Source organism: Athene noctua, chromosome 3 (genome assembly GCF_965140245.1).
Source record: "Athene noctua chromosome 3, bAthNoc1.hap1.1, whole genome shotgun sequence".
Taxonomy (NCBI): domain Eukaryota; kingdom Metazoa; phylum Chordata; class Aves; order Strigiformes; family Strigidae; genus Athene; species Athene noctua.
Window position 1 is genome coordinate 13,634,754 of NC_134039.1, and position 16,447 is coordinate 13,651,200.

Genomic DNA, 16,447 nt, shown 5'->3' on the forward strand with positions numbered 1-16,447 from the left:
ATTTGTGATGCCTTTCTGACCACAGCTGGAGCAGCCAGTGGGCATTCTCAAGAGCATAGTTTGGCTGTGGTTAAGTTAAGGAGAATGAACTGCAGCAGCTGATGATGTCAGAGTCCCCTATCAGTGGAGGAAGAAGCATTGACTGTTCTCAGTCCGCAGGGTGCGATGTCAGTCCAGGCTGGGTAGAGTTAGTATATGCTGAAAATAAATGTTTCCACTTGGATGTGGTCAAAAATAAGTGCAACAGAAATTATTTTATGAAAAACTGAAAAAACTAAACACAAGTTTCCCATAATTCTTCTGTAGTCTGAATGTGCCATCCCTGGTACGTAGTCCTGCTGTACTTTGGAATGTTGTGATTTGCAGAGTATGTTGGGACTAACTGGTGGCTCATTACCATTGCATGGATTAGTTACACAGGTTATTGAGAGAGATTTTGGCTGCAATAAGCAGGCTGGTGTGCCAGACTGACTTCTTCAAGCCTGGGACTGTAGCATTCAAGCAAACTCTGGGCAACAGCTTGTCAGCCTGGTGTCTCAGCCCTGTCAACAGGGCAAGCCAGATGTCTTCCAGACTTTGGTCAGCTGTGACTGTTTCTTTTCATGCTCCTCCACACCATGAAAGGAACTTGGGTCTGATAATCTGGTCCCCAGTGGCTGGCACCTTGCTCTTGCTCCTTTATGACAACGGTCTTGAACAGGCTCTCCCCCACTGCCAGGAGTGTTTCTGTCTCTGCTCAAACAGACTGTGCAGTCCGGCAAATCTTAGTGGCAGCTCTGTTGCTAAGAGAAGTAATTTGAGTGGGTTGCATGCTAGCTTTCAGTCTGAAATGTCATCTCTGAGGCGTAATCTTTTATTTAGCTAAATATAGTAGTAAGAAAAGCCACAGTGGGAGTAGTCAGGGCAGTGTTCTCTGTAGCCTGGTTTAGCAAACTGTGTGAAGCAGTTAAAGCTTTGCCTGTAGCAGAGCAGGAGGAGAGGGAAACCTCTCCATTTATGGAGAAGTCATCCTTGTGTCCTTCTATTAAGATTTTTAAGATGTGTGCTTTGTGTTTTCATGCTGTTAATTTATCTTTTCTAGATGAAACCATTGAGCCAGAAAGTTCTTCCAGAGATTAAATTGGAGCCCCATGAAGTTGATCAGTTCCTGAACCTCTCTACTAAGGAAGGTCTGTTAATTACCAACCCAAAATGCAGGGGGAGATGACCAGAATGCACAGTGAATGTACTTTACCCTGATTAAATATTTGGCTTCCTCATTGGCCATATTAATCTTTAGGCTGAAGCTGTTGCCTTCTAGGGATTCAATTCACACTGCTGAAGAGCCAGCCTCTCTCCAACCCATTTATGTGTTTTTTTCCTTTTTTTTCCCCTTGCTTATCACAAAGAAAATTATCCCATTTTTGTCTGTATCGTATTAACAATTGTACAGTTGCTGGAGAGAGCATGAAAAGCCCAGGATTATTTAGGCTAGAGGAGAAATCAATTTGAGGGGACTTAACAAAGGCAAATAAAACATGAAGAGAGCAGAAGTAGAAGCTTTTACCGTTTTAACCTCTGATACAAAAGCAAGGATGTGAGTTTATCTGAAATTAAAAGTTAGGTGCATCTGTTTGTTGCATATTAGTTTTAGTAGAGTTTTTAGGAACCACCAGGACTCATTTGCATTAATCTATAAATGAGGAAGGAGGAACAATAATCCCTGCCCTTAAAGTTAAACATGGTTTTCTAGCATGTAATCTGTCAAGGAAAGTTTGAAAGAGCCAAATATTTTGGCTGAAATTTGAGCAGATAACTGCATCTCAGTTAGGAACACTTGATACTTTGTTTGTGAATTCATTTGTCTAGGTAAGTAGAACTGCTCTAGGGAGAGAAGCAAGTGATGTAGCAGGTGGGAAAAGGGAGGCTATATCTCAACCCAGGGCATAGATTCAATTGCTCAATTTGTGGGATTAAGGGCCTTGCTGTTTTTCAAGTGTGTATCTTCTTCTGGCAACTACTAGAGTTAAGATGCTAGACAAAAAGAGCCCATATATAACAGCTTTTTTTTTTGTTGCTATTTTTCTTCCTTCCTCCCCCACCACCCATTTGATGCTTTCAACTCAAATTTGCGAAGTATAACAAGTGGAAGGTGGCAAATTCAGCCCTGTACCTTCCTACTCTCAATTTTCATTGCTGTGAATTTATCTCAGGAAAAAAATGATTTAGTTATGTCTGGTTTGGACATCTGCTAAATTGTCCATGTAATATGAGTAGGTGAGACATTGCCCTGTTTCTCTTTGTCCAGACCCATTTAGTCATTAGCAGCACTTTGCTTGCCAATTCTAGCACAGGTTCTTTTGGCTACAAGTGCAGTAGTAGTTAGTTTATGGCCTTGGATAGCACAGTGTGAGAGGGGTTCCTGTCGTGGTTGCCTGTGCTGCTCTTGCTCCATAAGTACATTAAAAACTTTGCAGTCACTATATTGTCACTTCTTCCCAGTTGTGCCAAACCAAGTCCTTAGGAGGCAGATTATTTCTCTCCTCCCTGTTTGTATAACACCTTGGATGTGATACCTTCTCTTGAAAAATACTGGTGATTTGTTTAATCCACAGCAAAGTTAGGAAAGACTATTGTTTTTAGAGACAAAGTACGCTGTGGTTTTCCAGGCACAGGAGACTTGTATTGGAGGGCTATACTTAAACCTCAAAGCATTTGGAGAAGAAGCTGAAGTGTAGGTAGAAATGACTGAAGCATATGCACAGAGCCCTGTTTTGCCTGTTGAACCTAAAGATAGCTGCTGTGTTTCATTCCTCCTTTGGAGACCTTGCATGCTCTGAAAATCTTCCAAGTTGCCACTTTGCTTGATCCATTTTTTAGCAGAGAATCCTAGTCTTGGAAACTGGGTGGTGATGGTGGTGGCAGCTTTAGAGGAAATTTAAATTAGCACCTCAAAACCTTATGTTATATGTCTCTCTTGCCATTTAGTAGTGGATCCCCTGCATTTGCCTCCAACCCCTCCCAGCAGCCATGGCAGTGACTCTGAAGGAGGGCAGAGCCCGGCTAGATCACTCCCTCCTTCAAGCCCAATGCAACTACAAGCCACGGCTAAAGTGACATCGCGCACAGCTTCAGCGCTCTCCAATTCCCCTCTCCTCACTGCGCCACATGTAAGTTGGGCTGTCTTTTTCCAGCATTGATCTATCTGTCTCTTTTTTTTTTTTTTTTTTTAAATAATTACGGGTTTTGCCATGGATTTGCTAGCTTTCTTTTGTTCTTCACATTAATCCATCTCTGGTCAAAACTGCAAATCCAGTAATTCTTGCTCTCTGGTCTGCTCTGTTCCCACAGAGAACAGCATGTGCCTCTCTCTATGTTGAGACAGGGTTCAACAGTGTTATTACGTTTCTCCCATCTTAGATTCTGTTTTGCATTAGGGCCCAGCCCTGCTGGGTTAACCTGTCCTTGGTAGATCTGCATCTGTCCTCTTGAAAGCAAGTGGTGATCTTTGGGGAGGGATTTTCAGCAGTACTTCTCATTTGTCTCTTTCCCTGTTTGAGCGAAGGGAAGTTTTACTGTTGGTCCTCAATGTGTGCAGAGCTGGGCCAAGAACAACTAGTTTGAGGGAATCCCACCCCAATGGTTCAGTCTCTGAATGGAAGCTATCTAGAAGGTCTTCCCCTTCCATGCATTCCCAATTGCAGAAGACTGCTGTTTTAGTAGGCAGAGTCCTTTCTCAAGTGGGAGAACTGCTGCCTGTCTTCCCTGACACTTTTCTTCTAGGGCTGCGTGCACTTACTGTTATCTTATTTCATTTCTATGACACTTGCAGAAATTACAGGGGACAGGCCCACTCATCCTGACAGAGGAGGAGAAGAGAACACTGATAGCAGAGGGGTACCCAATCCCTACCAAACTGCCCCTGACAAAAGCAGAAGAGAAAGTGCTGAAGAAAATCCGCAGGAAAATAAAGAACAAGGTAAATGTTAGTTAACCTTGCTGGGTAATTCTTACTCATCCTGCATTTAAAAAAATGCTGCAACAATTCTGTAGTAATGGTCTGTGGTACTGTTGAATGCTGTAAGATGTCTTTTAATAAAGTGTTTTTCTTTGTTCCTAAACACATCCATCAAATTGTGTGTCATTGTGACAGTGTGCCTCTCTCGAGCTATTTACCTGAACACATGAACAGTAGAGTACTTAGCAAGCAGGGTATCAAGTTACTGTTGCTTGGCTCCATTTTAAAAACAGTACAATCCTACCCTTATAGTAGGCAAAGACCTGTATTCTTTCCATCATGATGGTGTTCTTTTCCACTGTTTCATGTTTTAAAATCTGACTGTGTATTTCAGTGCCCTAGTCTTTTGATCACTGAAGTCCATGACTTTTAAATTAATGGTTGATACCAAGAAATGGTCTACAAGTCTTTTCTTTCTTCCAACATGGGGAAGAACCTAGTGATAGGGAGGAAAGCATTTTTTTTTTCCGACACGTCCAGCTCACTCATTCTAGTGGATATTAGCACATCTTTGATAGTTAATGCATTCTGTTATTGGTTTTGCAGATAGAGGTGTAAATTTTCCCTCACTGACTTGGAATTTGGTCTTGTAATATATATTTTTTAAATTTTTGGAAGAGACCTCGTGCATTTTGTGTACCACTTTCATATAATCAGACTTATTTATACAGGAGGGGGTCTCTGGAGGTCCTTTGGTCCAACTCCTTGCTTTGAAAGCACAGTCAGCTTAGAGCAAATTGCTCAGGGTCTTGTCCAGTTAACGTTTTACTGTCTCAAAGGATGACGAGTCCCCAGCATCTCTGGTCAACCTGTTCTGATATTAGGCTGCCCCTGTGGTAAAAACAAATAAGTAGAATTCTTAACATCTAATTGGAATTTCCCTTGTTACAACTTGTATTTGATGCCTCTTGCCATTTTGCTGTACACCTCTGAGAAGTCTCTCACAACGCAAGATAGTTGAAGACAGCAATAGGATTCCTTCCTTAGATTTCTCTTCTTAAATCTGAACAAACCCAGCTTTCTCTGCCTTTCCTGATATGTCATGTGCTTCAGCATGCTTATTATAGCAGTGGTCCTCCTCTAGGCTTGCTTCTGTCCATCCAAGCTATTGATTTCAGAGCCACAAACTGTACTCAGCTGTGGTCTTGCAGGTGCTGAGTAGAGGGGAAGAACCACTTCTCTCAGCCTGCTGGCTACGATCTTGTTAGTACAGACCTGGATCTGGTTGGCCACCTTTGCTACAGGGGCACATTGCTGACTTATATTTGACTTGTTCATCAGGAACCCCCAGGTCTTTTTCTAAAAAGTAGCTTTCTAATGCATACGTGGACTTTTCCTCTCCCAGACGCAGGACATTGTCCTGGGATCATCTTTTAGTATCTGTCCTAGGATATTCTCTCCAGATGAATGTGATTTACTTTTTAAGGTTAGTTCTGTAAGAGCAGGGAATGATCTTTTTCCTACTACTGAGAGGAACACTCTTGCTTCGGGATATGGAAACAGTCCAACTCAGTGTTTTTCTTGCCAGAAATAGAAATGAGAACTTCATGGAGGCTTGAATCTAATCACGTCAGGACTTTTTACCAGTTTATTAATTCATCTCTGATGCTTTTTTTTCTATGCAAATATTTTGTGTTTTTCTTCTTTATTCCTTAGATCTCTGCCCAGGAAAGTAGAAGAAAAAAGAAAGAATACATGGACAGTCTGGAAAAAAAGTAAGCCAGCCTCCTTCCTGTTACAAGTGGGCCAATAGCACTAGTTGCTGGACTGGGAAGGGATCCAGCTGTTGATGCTGGGACTGTGTCGTGCACAGAGTGCCAGCTGCCATCTCGTGGTTATGACTGAGAAAAGCCCCTTCTTCTGGCTTCTGCTTGTACGTGTGCTGGTGTGCTGCATTCATAACTGTGTCTACCTGCAACACGTTGCTACCATGCCAACAGAGACTTTAAACCTTAAATAAGGCAAGACCCATCTCTTGTTGGCCTCCCCCTCATGCAGCTCCGTTGGCCTAGTGGGTGGGCAGTGTCCAGGGAAAGGTGGGTTCAGAGTGAATATATTCTGTCGTCTAGTGCAGACAGAGACAGCAGTAGGAAGTAGGTGAGTCAAGACTGCCTGGGAAAGTAAACAGGATGCAGGAAAACAGCATGTGACCCATCGACTTCCTTTAGCGAGAAGGAGACAAACCCCCAGTTAGAGATTTATATCCCAGGTTAATCTTTCTTCCAACAGACAAGTATCCTAGTATTTCTCTTCTGCACTACACCAGATGGGTTTTTTAAACCCCTTGTACCATCTTTGGTGATATTCTTGATGTAATTTCATTTTTTACTTCTTACCTCTTTGTGGATGAGTGTTGCTTTCTCAGAGTTACTCTTGTGAAATGCCACCATATACATACAGATATCAAAGCTATTTCCCTTTACCTTTTTCCTTGAAGCTATTTCATCTGATCATGTTTGTCTTTTTAGGAGTCCTAACCAACTCTAGGGGGTTTCCAGGGACAGTGTGGAAATGAGCACTCTCTTGCAAATGAATCCTCCTGGCTTATTAACCTCCCTAAACTTGAAATTCGAATATCTGTTTTCAGAAGTGTGGCATTCGCTAAATTGCTTGGTGCCTCATCCTAACAATGAAATGCACACATTGAACACCTTTGCACAGAATAGTTGCTAACAACATAAATATAGCATGTTCTGTGACTTTTAAAGTATCTGTCCCATGGCCTGATGCACAGAGAATGTCTGAGCAGGGTCTCTGCTGTTGCTATATCAAGGGGCATAAAGTAGTTACGGCTCATCCTGAGTGATCTGCACCAGCTGGGATGTAGTTGAGCAGTGTAAAAAGGTGCTCCACAGCTAGCAGTATCTTTTGCAATGTCTTTTACATCAAGAAATATGATTAAAGATTATGACTAAAGTTCATTGGTGTAACTGTTCATTAAATGTAGGCAAGATCATAGAGCTCTCTGTGAAAACAAGTTTAATAAATTACTTATTTTTTAAATTCCTCTTTCTTTCTTTGTGCTGTCCCCAGAGTTGAGACTTGTTCAAATGAAAATAGTGAGCTGCGTAAGAAGGTTGAAGTCCTGGAGAATACTAACAGGTAAGGTACAAAGGGAATAAACCAAAGCTGTAGCGTGATATTACAGTGAAAAGTGAAAATCAAGAAGTTAAGAGATCAGTTGAAATGTGAAGAACAGCTGTATCCAAGCTGGTTAATGTCAAAGAAGGATGAGGAAGAACACTTATTGTGACTGCAGTGTGATGTAAAGCACAGAGGCTTTGATATCAGATCTTAAACTGTCTCACTAGCCTGTGGTGTGCTTGAGAAACCTTTTAGCACTCTTCTTTGAGTCCTTCCACTGCCTAGGGAAACATGATTAGTGATACATAACAAACAAAACTACAGCCCAACTCTCCAAATTGTCTGTTTAGTGGAAGACTGTTTAGACAGAAGACCTTGACCTGGAACATGACACTTCCAGAAATTACAGTGCTAAGCTCAAGAGTCATTATTACTTCCTTCTGGACTATGAGATGTCATTGCAATTATTGTGCACCCTTCTAACCATCTCCCACCCCAGAATTTCCTTCATTTGGAGGGGGAAAATCAAATTCTTGTTTATTCGTTTCTGAAGAAATGGGTGACTCAGTGGTGGCTTTCTCAAAGGACACATGGCAGAAAATGTTGAACAGCTGAGCTTTTAATCAGATGTTAGCTGAGAGTGAGTGTCAGTCATGGCTTATGCTCGGTGTGTTCTCTAATGATGGCAAATTTCAGTGAGTAGGTATTAGACAAGCCCACTGTTAACACCTTCTAGTTAGAGGCTTTTGTAGTGATGGTTGAAAATTACCATTGAACATGATGGTAGCACTGAAGTGTGGGAGGAGGCTGGGTTTTGAAGATAAGATCCACGACCATGGAAAATGGCCCTAGAGCTTGTCTGGCAGCCATGCTAATTGAGTGGCATGTGTTGTTTCTAATCTCCGGATCCAATCTCTAATTTCATGGAGCCAGACCCTGTAGCAGTAATTTGCTGGAGAGTGTCTCCCACACACTGCTCATGCATAAAGACATCTGCTGCTTGTTTGAAGAGAGCCAAGCCATTTCTGTGCCTCTTGTATATTCCTCCAGGGTTTTACATAAAAGAACCAGGAATTGTTCTGTAGGTGTAGTGTTTTCTCTCTCAGGATCTGTCCCAGGAGGTGCTGAAGGCCAGCTGCTTAAGGAGGGGTGCAGCTGTGGATGAACCACTCAGAGACAACATGTTGTCAAGCCTGGAGTTCTCAGTTCAGCTGAATTTGGCCAGCTATTCTCATCTCTGAGTTGATCTGGATGTGGTCATGAGAACAGCTTTGTTGGTATTGTCCATCCTTTTAGACAAGACCTTTAGCATCTTCTCTATTATTTGATGATCTTAATTCTCTCATGCTAAATTCTCTAAAAATATTCAGCTAAGTGGTATCTCCAAATCCTTCATACCTTAGGCATGTGGGATGACTTGCATTGTTTTCTTTCCTCTGCAGTAGCACTGATATTGATTTGTAATCTCCTGCAGAGAAGCAGATGTTTCCAACCCTTTGCACAGACATTCTTTTAATTCACGTCCATGCTGTTTTGGCTATTTAGATGCTGAGAAATTTGTAAAAGTGCCTGCTTTTATCAAGCCTGAATTATGTAATATACCACATCATGGTTTTTTGTCACCTTAACTCCAAAGAACCACTTTTCTTATTTAGTGTATAACTGTGCAACTATCTCATTCATAGAATGGTGCCAGGCCCTTGTTTAATGTACATTATCCACTTCCTACGGCAAATTCAAAATGTCTGATTTCCTCATTGGTATTTGAACAAAGCCTTGATGTGGCATCCAGAAACTGTTCACATGTTTTAGAACTTGTCTTCATAGAATCCTGTAGCTGGTACTTCCATCTCTGATCTACAGTCAGGAATCAAAGTTCAAAGCAGTGATGGTCAAAATTATCCAGTATGAGTTTCTTCCTGGATGCCCAAATTTATACAGTTAGGACTTTATTTCTCAAAGTACCTAGCACACAGCCATACATATATCTATGTTATTTAATATGCCCAAAGCAGAGCCCCAGTTGACTGCAGTTGCTGCTTTCAATGCAGTAAAAAATGAAGATGTTGTTGAAGGTATTATCTAAAAGTAGAAAAACAAACATTAGAGCTGTTCTTTTGTGGTGAAAAATTGTAAGAGTGGAAGAAAGATAACAGGAAAAGAGCTGTGATAACATGTAAAAATGTTAATGCATTCAAGTGTAGATGAAGACAAAGCTGTTTTTTTACATTGTTGGAAAACTGGGCTATAGTTGCTTACCTAAAAGTTCATGCACATGTACGTGCTGTCAGTATCATGTTTTTATAATCTGGCTGGAGTTGAGAGGAACTGAAGGGCAATTTCCAAAACATACCACTATTGAACAGTAGAGTTTCCTTTCAGTATGTGCAATCAGTTTTTTAGAGCATGCTATTCTATATATAGAACACATTTGCACAGATACATACCTAAGACTTAGGGAAACCCTGTTTGCATTTCAAGATCTGGCTCCAAACCATGGAAACACTAGAATTTCTTCTGGTAAAAATCTTCCTACATTATTCTCAGTAACATGAAAAAATGTAGAAGAGTCTTCCCTGAGAGCCTACCTTAGCCTGAAATTCTGGATCTGAAAAGATGTAATGTAAAAGGTGCAAGTGTGGTCAAAAAATTTGCATACAGAAGCATCTCCCTTGACATTCATGCATCTTAAAAGGCAAGGCAGGAGGCTGGGGATCAAGATGCAGGGGAGTTTTTAATTCTTAATACTCTGAGTGGGTGACTGCAGCATTTTTGGCATCTTTAGTATTAGAATGCTAGCATATGTTTCCTCTCCTAATTTATGTGACTAAGTCCTTTAAAAGAAACCCATCCAAGTTCCTTTCTAGGCAGTTTTGTCAAAACTAAGGGAGCACAATATTTCATGCATATCTGTTATGTCTTGTAGCCACATGTGAGCCAGGCTCTCACTGGTTTGAGTAGCATCTGCACATGTGGGGCACTGCTGTCAGAGAAGGCAAAGGGTGTGAGAAGAAGCTGGCACCAAGAGTTGAACTGACTTGTCCTAGTCACTGACAAAGCTTGATCCACTCGTGTTTTGGCACCGGGACCAAAGGCAGAAACTGCAAGTGATCCAGGGGGTTGAATACAGTCTCCGATACCAGCGTTGTCTAGCTGGGAGCCGTGGCTATTTGGGCTTATAGGCAGTATTGAAACATCTGGTACTGTGTATGACATGTGAGAAGTACTTTTGCTTTTCACTTCTGTTGAGTCTGTATTTATAAATATATTGATGATCACTTTTCCTGGAGAAATGATAGACATAAGATCCAATTAGCATATGGTTGAGATTGTCACACACATACAATGCATACAGGTAACTACTAGAGTTGCTACCATGGAGTAATGACTAGCAAGTCGTGTAGGTTTCCACTCTGACAGGCACCTTAAAGGCAATGGCTTTATAAATACAATTGGGATGTTCTTCCCTTTCTTATGCTCCTGCTCACGCTGTTGTTACAACTGCCAGTCATCTAAAGGTCAAGTTGGGTAACAGTCTGACCCACCAAGGGTTTACCTGTACCAAAGTTGCCAGACTTCGCTGATTTGCTTGGCTATTTCTTTGTCTGAGGCTGGTAAAGTCATTTTACCAAGTAATTTTCAAGGACTGAAGAATCTGGATTTAAGTTGCAATAAGATATCTTGCACTTCATTTCAGATCACGCTTATAATAGTTGACAAAGCATGGCAGCCCTGGAGTGGCTCCCTGGAGCAGGACTGGTTTTTATGCTGAAACATCTTTGATGAAAAATTGCTGGATTTTTTCTTTGTAATTCAAATGAGGAAAAAGTGTGGATTTTTTCCTGCTTTGAGATATTCTGGTCTTTCAGTGAAAACCTTACTTTGGGATTTGCTCTCTTTCCTGCAAACAGGACAGGCAGTGAAGGAATCTGTGTGTAGAGTTGGAAGACAGAACAGTTTTTCTCCTTATCAAAATTAGGTTTTATTCCTCACAAAGTAGATAAATTTTCTGAAAAATATGGATCAAAATAAATAGTGTTTGGTGTCCCCTAGAAGCTGTCTTTTTTTCTTTAAATTGATGTTGGATTTTAAACATAAACATTGACTTGAGGAAGCCTCCCAGGTGGCTAGGTCCTGGAGTGACATATTTTCTCTCCTTAATCAAAGTGTCACTGGAAGCAGAGGGGAAGCCTTGGCTTGTTCCTTACTTTGGTGGTGAAAGGGGCTTTTTTAAAGATGAATACGTGAATGTGCACACGAAAACAAGACATCACAGGCAGTGAATTTCCTGTCACTTGTGGAAGGGAGAGCAGGAGTCTTCAGTCACTTTACAGCTTTCCTATGAGGTGCTTCCATTGGCAGAGAAAAGCGTGAAAGCAGGTTCACACCTCCTACAGAGGTGACCCTCTAATTGAATATCACTGGGAAATGTGTCAGACACAGTGAAAATAATCCCTGTGGGTGCAAACCCCCTTATGCATGGCTGTCTTGGGATTGCATTTTCTCCTGTTAGGATTTAGCCATAGGCAGTGTGTTTCACTAAAAGCAATCATATTCTTGCTGCTATTTAGAGGGAGCATTGTAGTTTAATGGAAGTCCCTGTTCTGCAAAGAAGAGACCTGCTCCTTTTCCCTGTCTGAGTCCAGATCATACCTGCAGCTGTCTAGTAACAATGAAGACAGGTTTTTCAGGGGAAAAAAGATCTTTTGACCATGGAATGCAGTCTTCCACCATTCCAGATTCAAACAGAGAATAAAAACCACCAAGGAGTGCCCCATTTAGGAAGTATCAGGGTAAACTGTTATAATCTCTGAACAAACTTGTTTCTTACTCTTGCTTAGGCTCTTGCTCTTAGTTTGAAAATGCACCTGTCAGCTCCCAACACTGAGTCCTTGTCTGTTGAGAAGATGACAGTAGTTCTGCTCAAATTACTTGGGGGAGAAAGACATTTTGTATGAAGGTAGTTGGTAAATAAGGTGGGGGATGAATCTTCTGTGTATGGGAGACCTCAGAATACCTGCCAAATTATACTCTCCAAAAAGTGTTTTGGTATCAGCTCTCTGGGCCCACTCTGCCCAGCAGGTTCTTTAAATTCGACACAAAAAGGCAGAGATGAGCAAAATGAGGAGAATTGCCTCTTCTCTGTTGATTTCCTCACCAGCCATTAGCTGTTTTCTCACTGACGCCTCCACAAAAAGTGGCAAGAATGATCAGCATTTCAAGGCTGCTGCTGCTACCAGCCCTGAAGCTGGGGAGGAGAGCTCCTTCCTCCTTGCTCCACAGAGCTCCTTTATGTCGAGCCCAGTGACTCAGGCCTGAAACGGGAAAGATTTAGTCTTCTATAATGACACAGAAATTTTAGGGTTAAAAAGGCATGGCTGTATAATATAGTTGGTGTAATATGGTGGGAATACTGTATGCAGCACGTTCTGTGCTGGAAAATGATGTATACCATGTACACAAGTCTCTCTGAAACCTATGTGGATGTGAGGAGGAACTGGGGAGAGATGCAGAAGGGAGCAGGGAATTACGATGGTCTCATTTACATGATGGTGGGGGTTTTTTTCAGTGTTTTCATCTCTTAATTTGTCTGTGGTCTCTCTAATAGTGAATAAAGGACTGAATTAGACAAATCACTTTCTTTTTTTAAATACCGAGTTGCAGAATAAACCATGCTCTCAAGAGCATGCAAGACATCCTTCCTTAATAAGTTGAGAAAGATCTGCTGGCCCAGATAAATCTGTGCTGTGAGCATGCCTTGTGCTCATTTCAAAATGCATTCCTGAAGTCCTTGAATTCATTAAACCCTAATTAGCAATGAGCATTGATGATTAAAAAAATCTATAATAATAGGCAGACAAGCGTATATTGAGCTGTGAAGGTACCTCTGGGTCTGTCCTACAATTAGCTTTTAGCCAGTCTGATCTTAAAATAATCCTCTATTTTCTCTGACATCCTGACCTTGCCTCTTACTTTACCATTTGACATCACAGCTTCCAAAGCTGCCTGGAGTTTTGTGGGCGTTACCCTCTACAATGAATTGTGAGATTTACAGTAGAAGTAAAAAGTAAAATTGGAAACAAACAGCAAAGTTAAGATCTTGATGCAAAATTGTATTATATTTATATTGTGTCGAGGACAGACATTTGGGTTACTCCTTGTCTGTTAAAAAGCTTTAATGAAAACAAAATTAAAACTTCTGTGAAAGACCTGTATCAATCATTCTTTGAGATAATTTCCCATTTAAATGACTAGTATTCTGACTGTAGTAATATATGGTGATACAGCAGAAGAAAAACAGCCAGAAAGACAGAAGAATATTTTCTTGATCTGGGACTGTTGACTACAGCCAGCTACAAAAGAACTGCCATTGAGGTTGGGACCTCTGAAAGACACAGAGTAGCTGCTTCAAGCATCTGTGATTTTTGTCAGCTCCTGGAGGATTTAGAAAATAGCAATAAAAGTGCTTTATTTAATAAATGAATTTGAAAAATTGAGTCTGTGACTATGTCTGGCTTTAAGACCTTCTCTTTGGAAGTGGTCCAGCATGTGGTTCAAACCACTGTAAAGCAGGTTTTCAGCAAAAGGAGGTAGCCATATACCTCTCTCACCAATTAGAGCAGTTACAAAAACTTGCTCCTGAACCTTTCCAAATATTGGCAAAACCGATGAATTCATAACATAGAACCAGGTCATATATGCACATAGTCACCTGCATATAGAGCAGTTTTAGTTGTTCATACGTTTACCAGATTCATTTATAGTAGAAACACTCAAAACATATTTATTTATAAGACCCTTCTGAAAGTGCTGAAGAAGTAATTGTTGAAGACATCAGTTGAGGGAAAGGCAGATCTTTTTGAAAGGTCCAGTGCTCATACAGGTAAAAATCTTGTAAAACTAAAAACATTCCTTGCTACTAACTTCAAGGGGAGGAATTTATTGATCTGTACCTTGTCATAAATACTGTATTATTGCCAGGTGTGGAATTTGAAGCAAAAAGTTGTTTAACTAGCAAGTAGATCAGTGCATTTGATGCTTGTCTGTTGTCTCTGCTTTCCAGAACACTTCTGCAGCAGTTGCAGAGACTCCAAGCCATGGTTGCTGGGAAAGTGTCCCGTTCATGTAAGGCAGCTAGCACACAGACAGGGACCTGTCTTATGGTGAGTGTCCCTAAAGCTGGGAATTGTAGGGTGATGAGAATCTCTGACCACTGCTCAAAGGCACATCCCTTGTTCTGCAAAGCCCCTCACTTGCAAATCTCAGCTTGGGAAACTTCATAATTTGACAATTAATTTTGAGTAGGTGAGACTCATGGGTGATGAAGATTAATGGTTGTTAATGGAAGGCATTAAATTCTGAGCCTGTGCTTTTGATTGGGTGCTGCAGTGATGAAAGAAGGAGCACTGCTCCTCTGAGACACCTGTTTTATTATTTCCTACAATATTGTATGTGAGAAATAGTGTCTAGGATTGTAAAATGAAAACGAGGGTGACCTTTGATGCTTGGTTCTTTTGATACCAGTAAAAATAAACTTGGCCATCCAAATAAAAATATGGCTAAGGCTGTAAATCTACCTCTGTCCTATTTCAGTAATAGTAGTTAGGATAAGAAAAGGATTAGAAAGAAACTTTGCCCTTTTCCCTTCTTATACTCAGCCAGCAAGTTCCCTTTATATCAGTGCTATAAATTGATGAAAATTATTTTCAAGGCCTAAGCTGTTCTCCTAGTCTGCTGGCCTCTCTGTCACTTTGAAGGAAGACTGGGGCCAGCAGCAGAAATAACCTTGGAAATTCCCAACAGTATCTGTAAAACACACATGGTGATTGTGTCTGCTTTTCAGCTGGGAATAAATAAGGCAACAGGCCAAAACGGTGGCAGACATTGAAAACAAACTCCAGCATTGAAATTTGCCCTTTAAAACACTGAAATGTTATTGTATATGTGCCTTTGCTAATAGACACTGCATGTAGTAATGAAAATAGCCTCAAATGATCTGTTTTGAAAAAGTATCTTATCTACCTTGTGTTGATTCTTAGTTGTGATGTGCACAAGTGGGTCAGGAGCAAGTTCACTTACCTCTTCTGCATCCTCCCTTTGCCAGATGGTGGTGCTGTGCTTTGCAGTAGTTTTTGGCAGCTTCTCTCAGAGCTATGGGCCATATCCTTCTGCTACAAAGATGGTGTTGCCCAGGCAGCATTCCTCACCAGAGTCCTACACAGACTCCATTGGTAAGTGACAGCTATCCCAGTCTTGCTCCTTGCTTTGTTGTGCTTCAGCACAACACCATCCCCATCCACCCTCATCCTCAAGCACCTCTTGGTTTTCTGCTCCTTAGCTGGCTATTCCTTGGTATACCTGTGTTTGTCAAAGGAGAGTTTGGCAAGCTATGCTGATGGCAGCAGATTTCAGAAACATGGGTAAAACCTTTTCCTCATTAGCCTGCTTGGTCCTTCTGTTTACAGCAATTTTGCAATGAACCAATTGCTTTCAGCATACATTATCAAAGTGATTGTTTCATTTTGTTCTTGTTTCGTGAATAATTCAGAGCTTTATGATCCCTGCCATGGACCATTGCTGTGGTGTCTTTCCTCAGCTATCAAATTGCCAGTTAACCACTAGGAAAAGAAAAGACCTTTGCAGCTTTAGTTCTGCTCTGACAGTTTCTATTTCCTGAAATGACCGGGGCTGTTCCCTGACCTGCCTGTTTCTCATCTCTTTTTGCCTTCTGTCTTTGTATACAGTGAGGTCAAGGAGTCTGCTAATTTATGAAGAGCCTCACCAGCTGGAGGAGTCATCAAGCCCAATCTCCTTTGCAGATCACAATGACAGGCAAGCAGACACCTCCAAGTACACGGCGCTGTCCCTGGAAGCCATGCCGGGGACACAGCAGGATGATATCATGCAATTTACAATAGCCAACGAGACAAGGCTAGAGAAATCGGTGCTGCTGGGCCTGCAGCAGCACAGGTGAGTGCAGGGTGGGCTGCTTGTCATGCAGGTGTTCAACATCACTGTCATTTGTGCCTGGAGACTGGCAGTAAGCCTAGGGGCTGAGCTATGCTGGGCACTGTGAAACACGAAGTAAGAGTTTGGTCTCTATCTGGAGAGCTTATAGGCAAAGTTATTGTTATTCTGGAGAAGTGGTTGTAGCAATATTGTAGTAATACAGCTACCGAACTTAGTGCTTCTGCCAGAAACCTAACCCCTGTAAGCCTGTTAGTTGTGCCTACCCACTTCTTTAAGCACTTCTGTGTCTCCTAAAGGAATAAGCTTTTGCCAGTTGGGTGGAAGTGTGAGGCTGTGACTCACTGGGCTTTCTATGAGGTTAGGGTGTGAAGAGCTGGAGCTTCTCCCAGCAGTGAT

The 16,447-nt window shown here is 41.5% G+C and overlaps 1 protein-coding gene across 3 annotated transcripts in view; it reads left to right on the forward strand.

Moving 5' to 3' along the window:
- The window catches only part of CREB3L2 (cAMP responsive element binding protein 3 like 2), an 83,101-nt gene that overhangs the window by 59,261 nt on the left and 7,393 nt on the right, over window positions 1–16,447 (forward strand). For 2 of the 3 annotated variants that reach the window (XM_074902024.1, XM_074902025.1), the window contains exons 4-11: window positions 1,082–1,169; window positions 2,968–3,149; window positions 3,812–3,958; window positions 5,654–5,712; window positions 7,031–7,099; window positions 14,145–14,244; window positions 15,186–15,312; window positions 15,826–16,051. In XM_074902024.1, the coding sequence (XP_074758125.1) occupies window positions 1,082–1,169; window positions 2,968–3,149; window positions 3,812–3,958; window positions 5,654–5,712; window positions 7,031–7,099; window positions 14,145–14,244; window positions 15,186–15,312; window positions 15,826–16,051 (998 nt within the window). The remainder of the gene's footprint in view (window positions 1–1,081; window positions 1,170–2,967; window positions 3,150–3,811; window positions 3,959–5,653; window positions 5,713–7,030; window positions 7,100–14,144; window positions 14,245–15,185; window positions 15,313–15,825; window positions 16,052–16,447) is intronic. The other variant, XM_074902026.1, reaches the window with a different exon arrangement.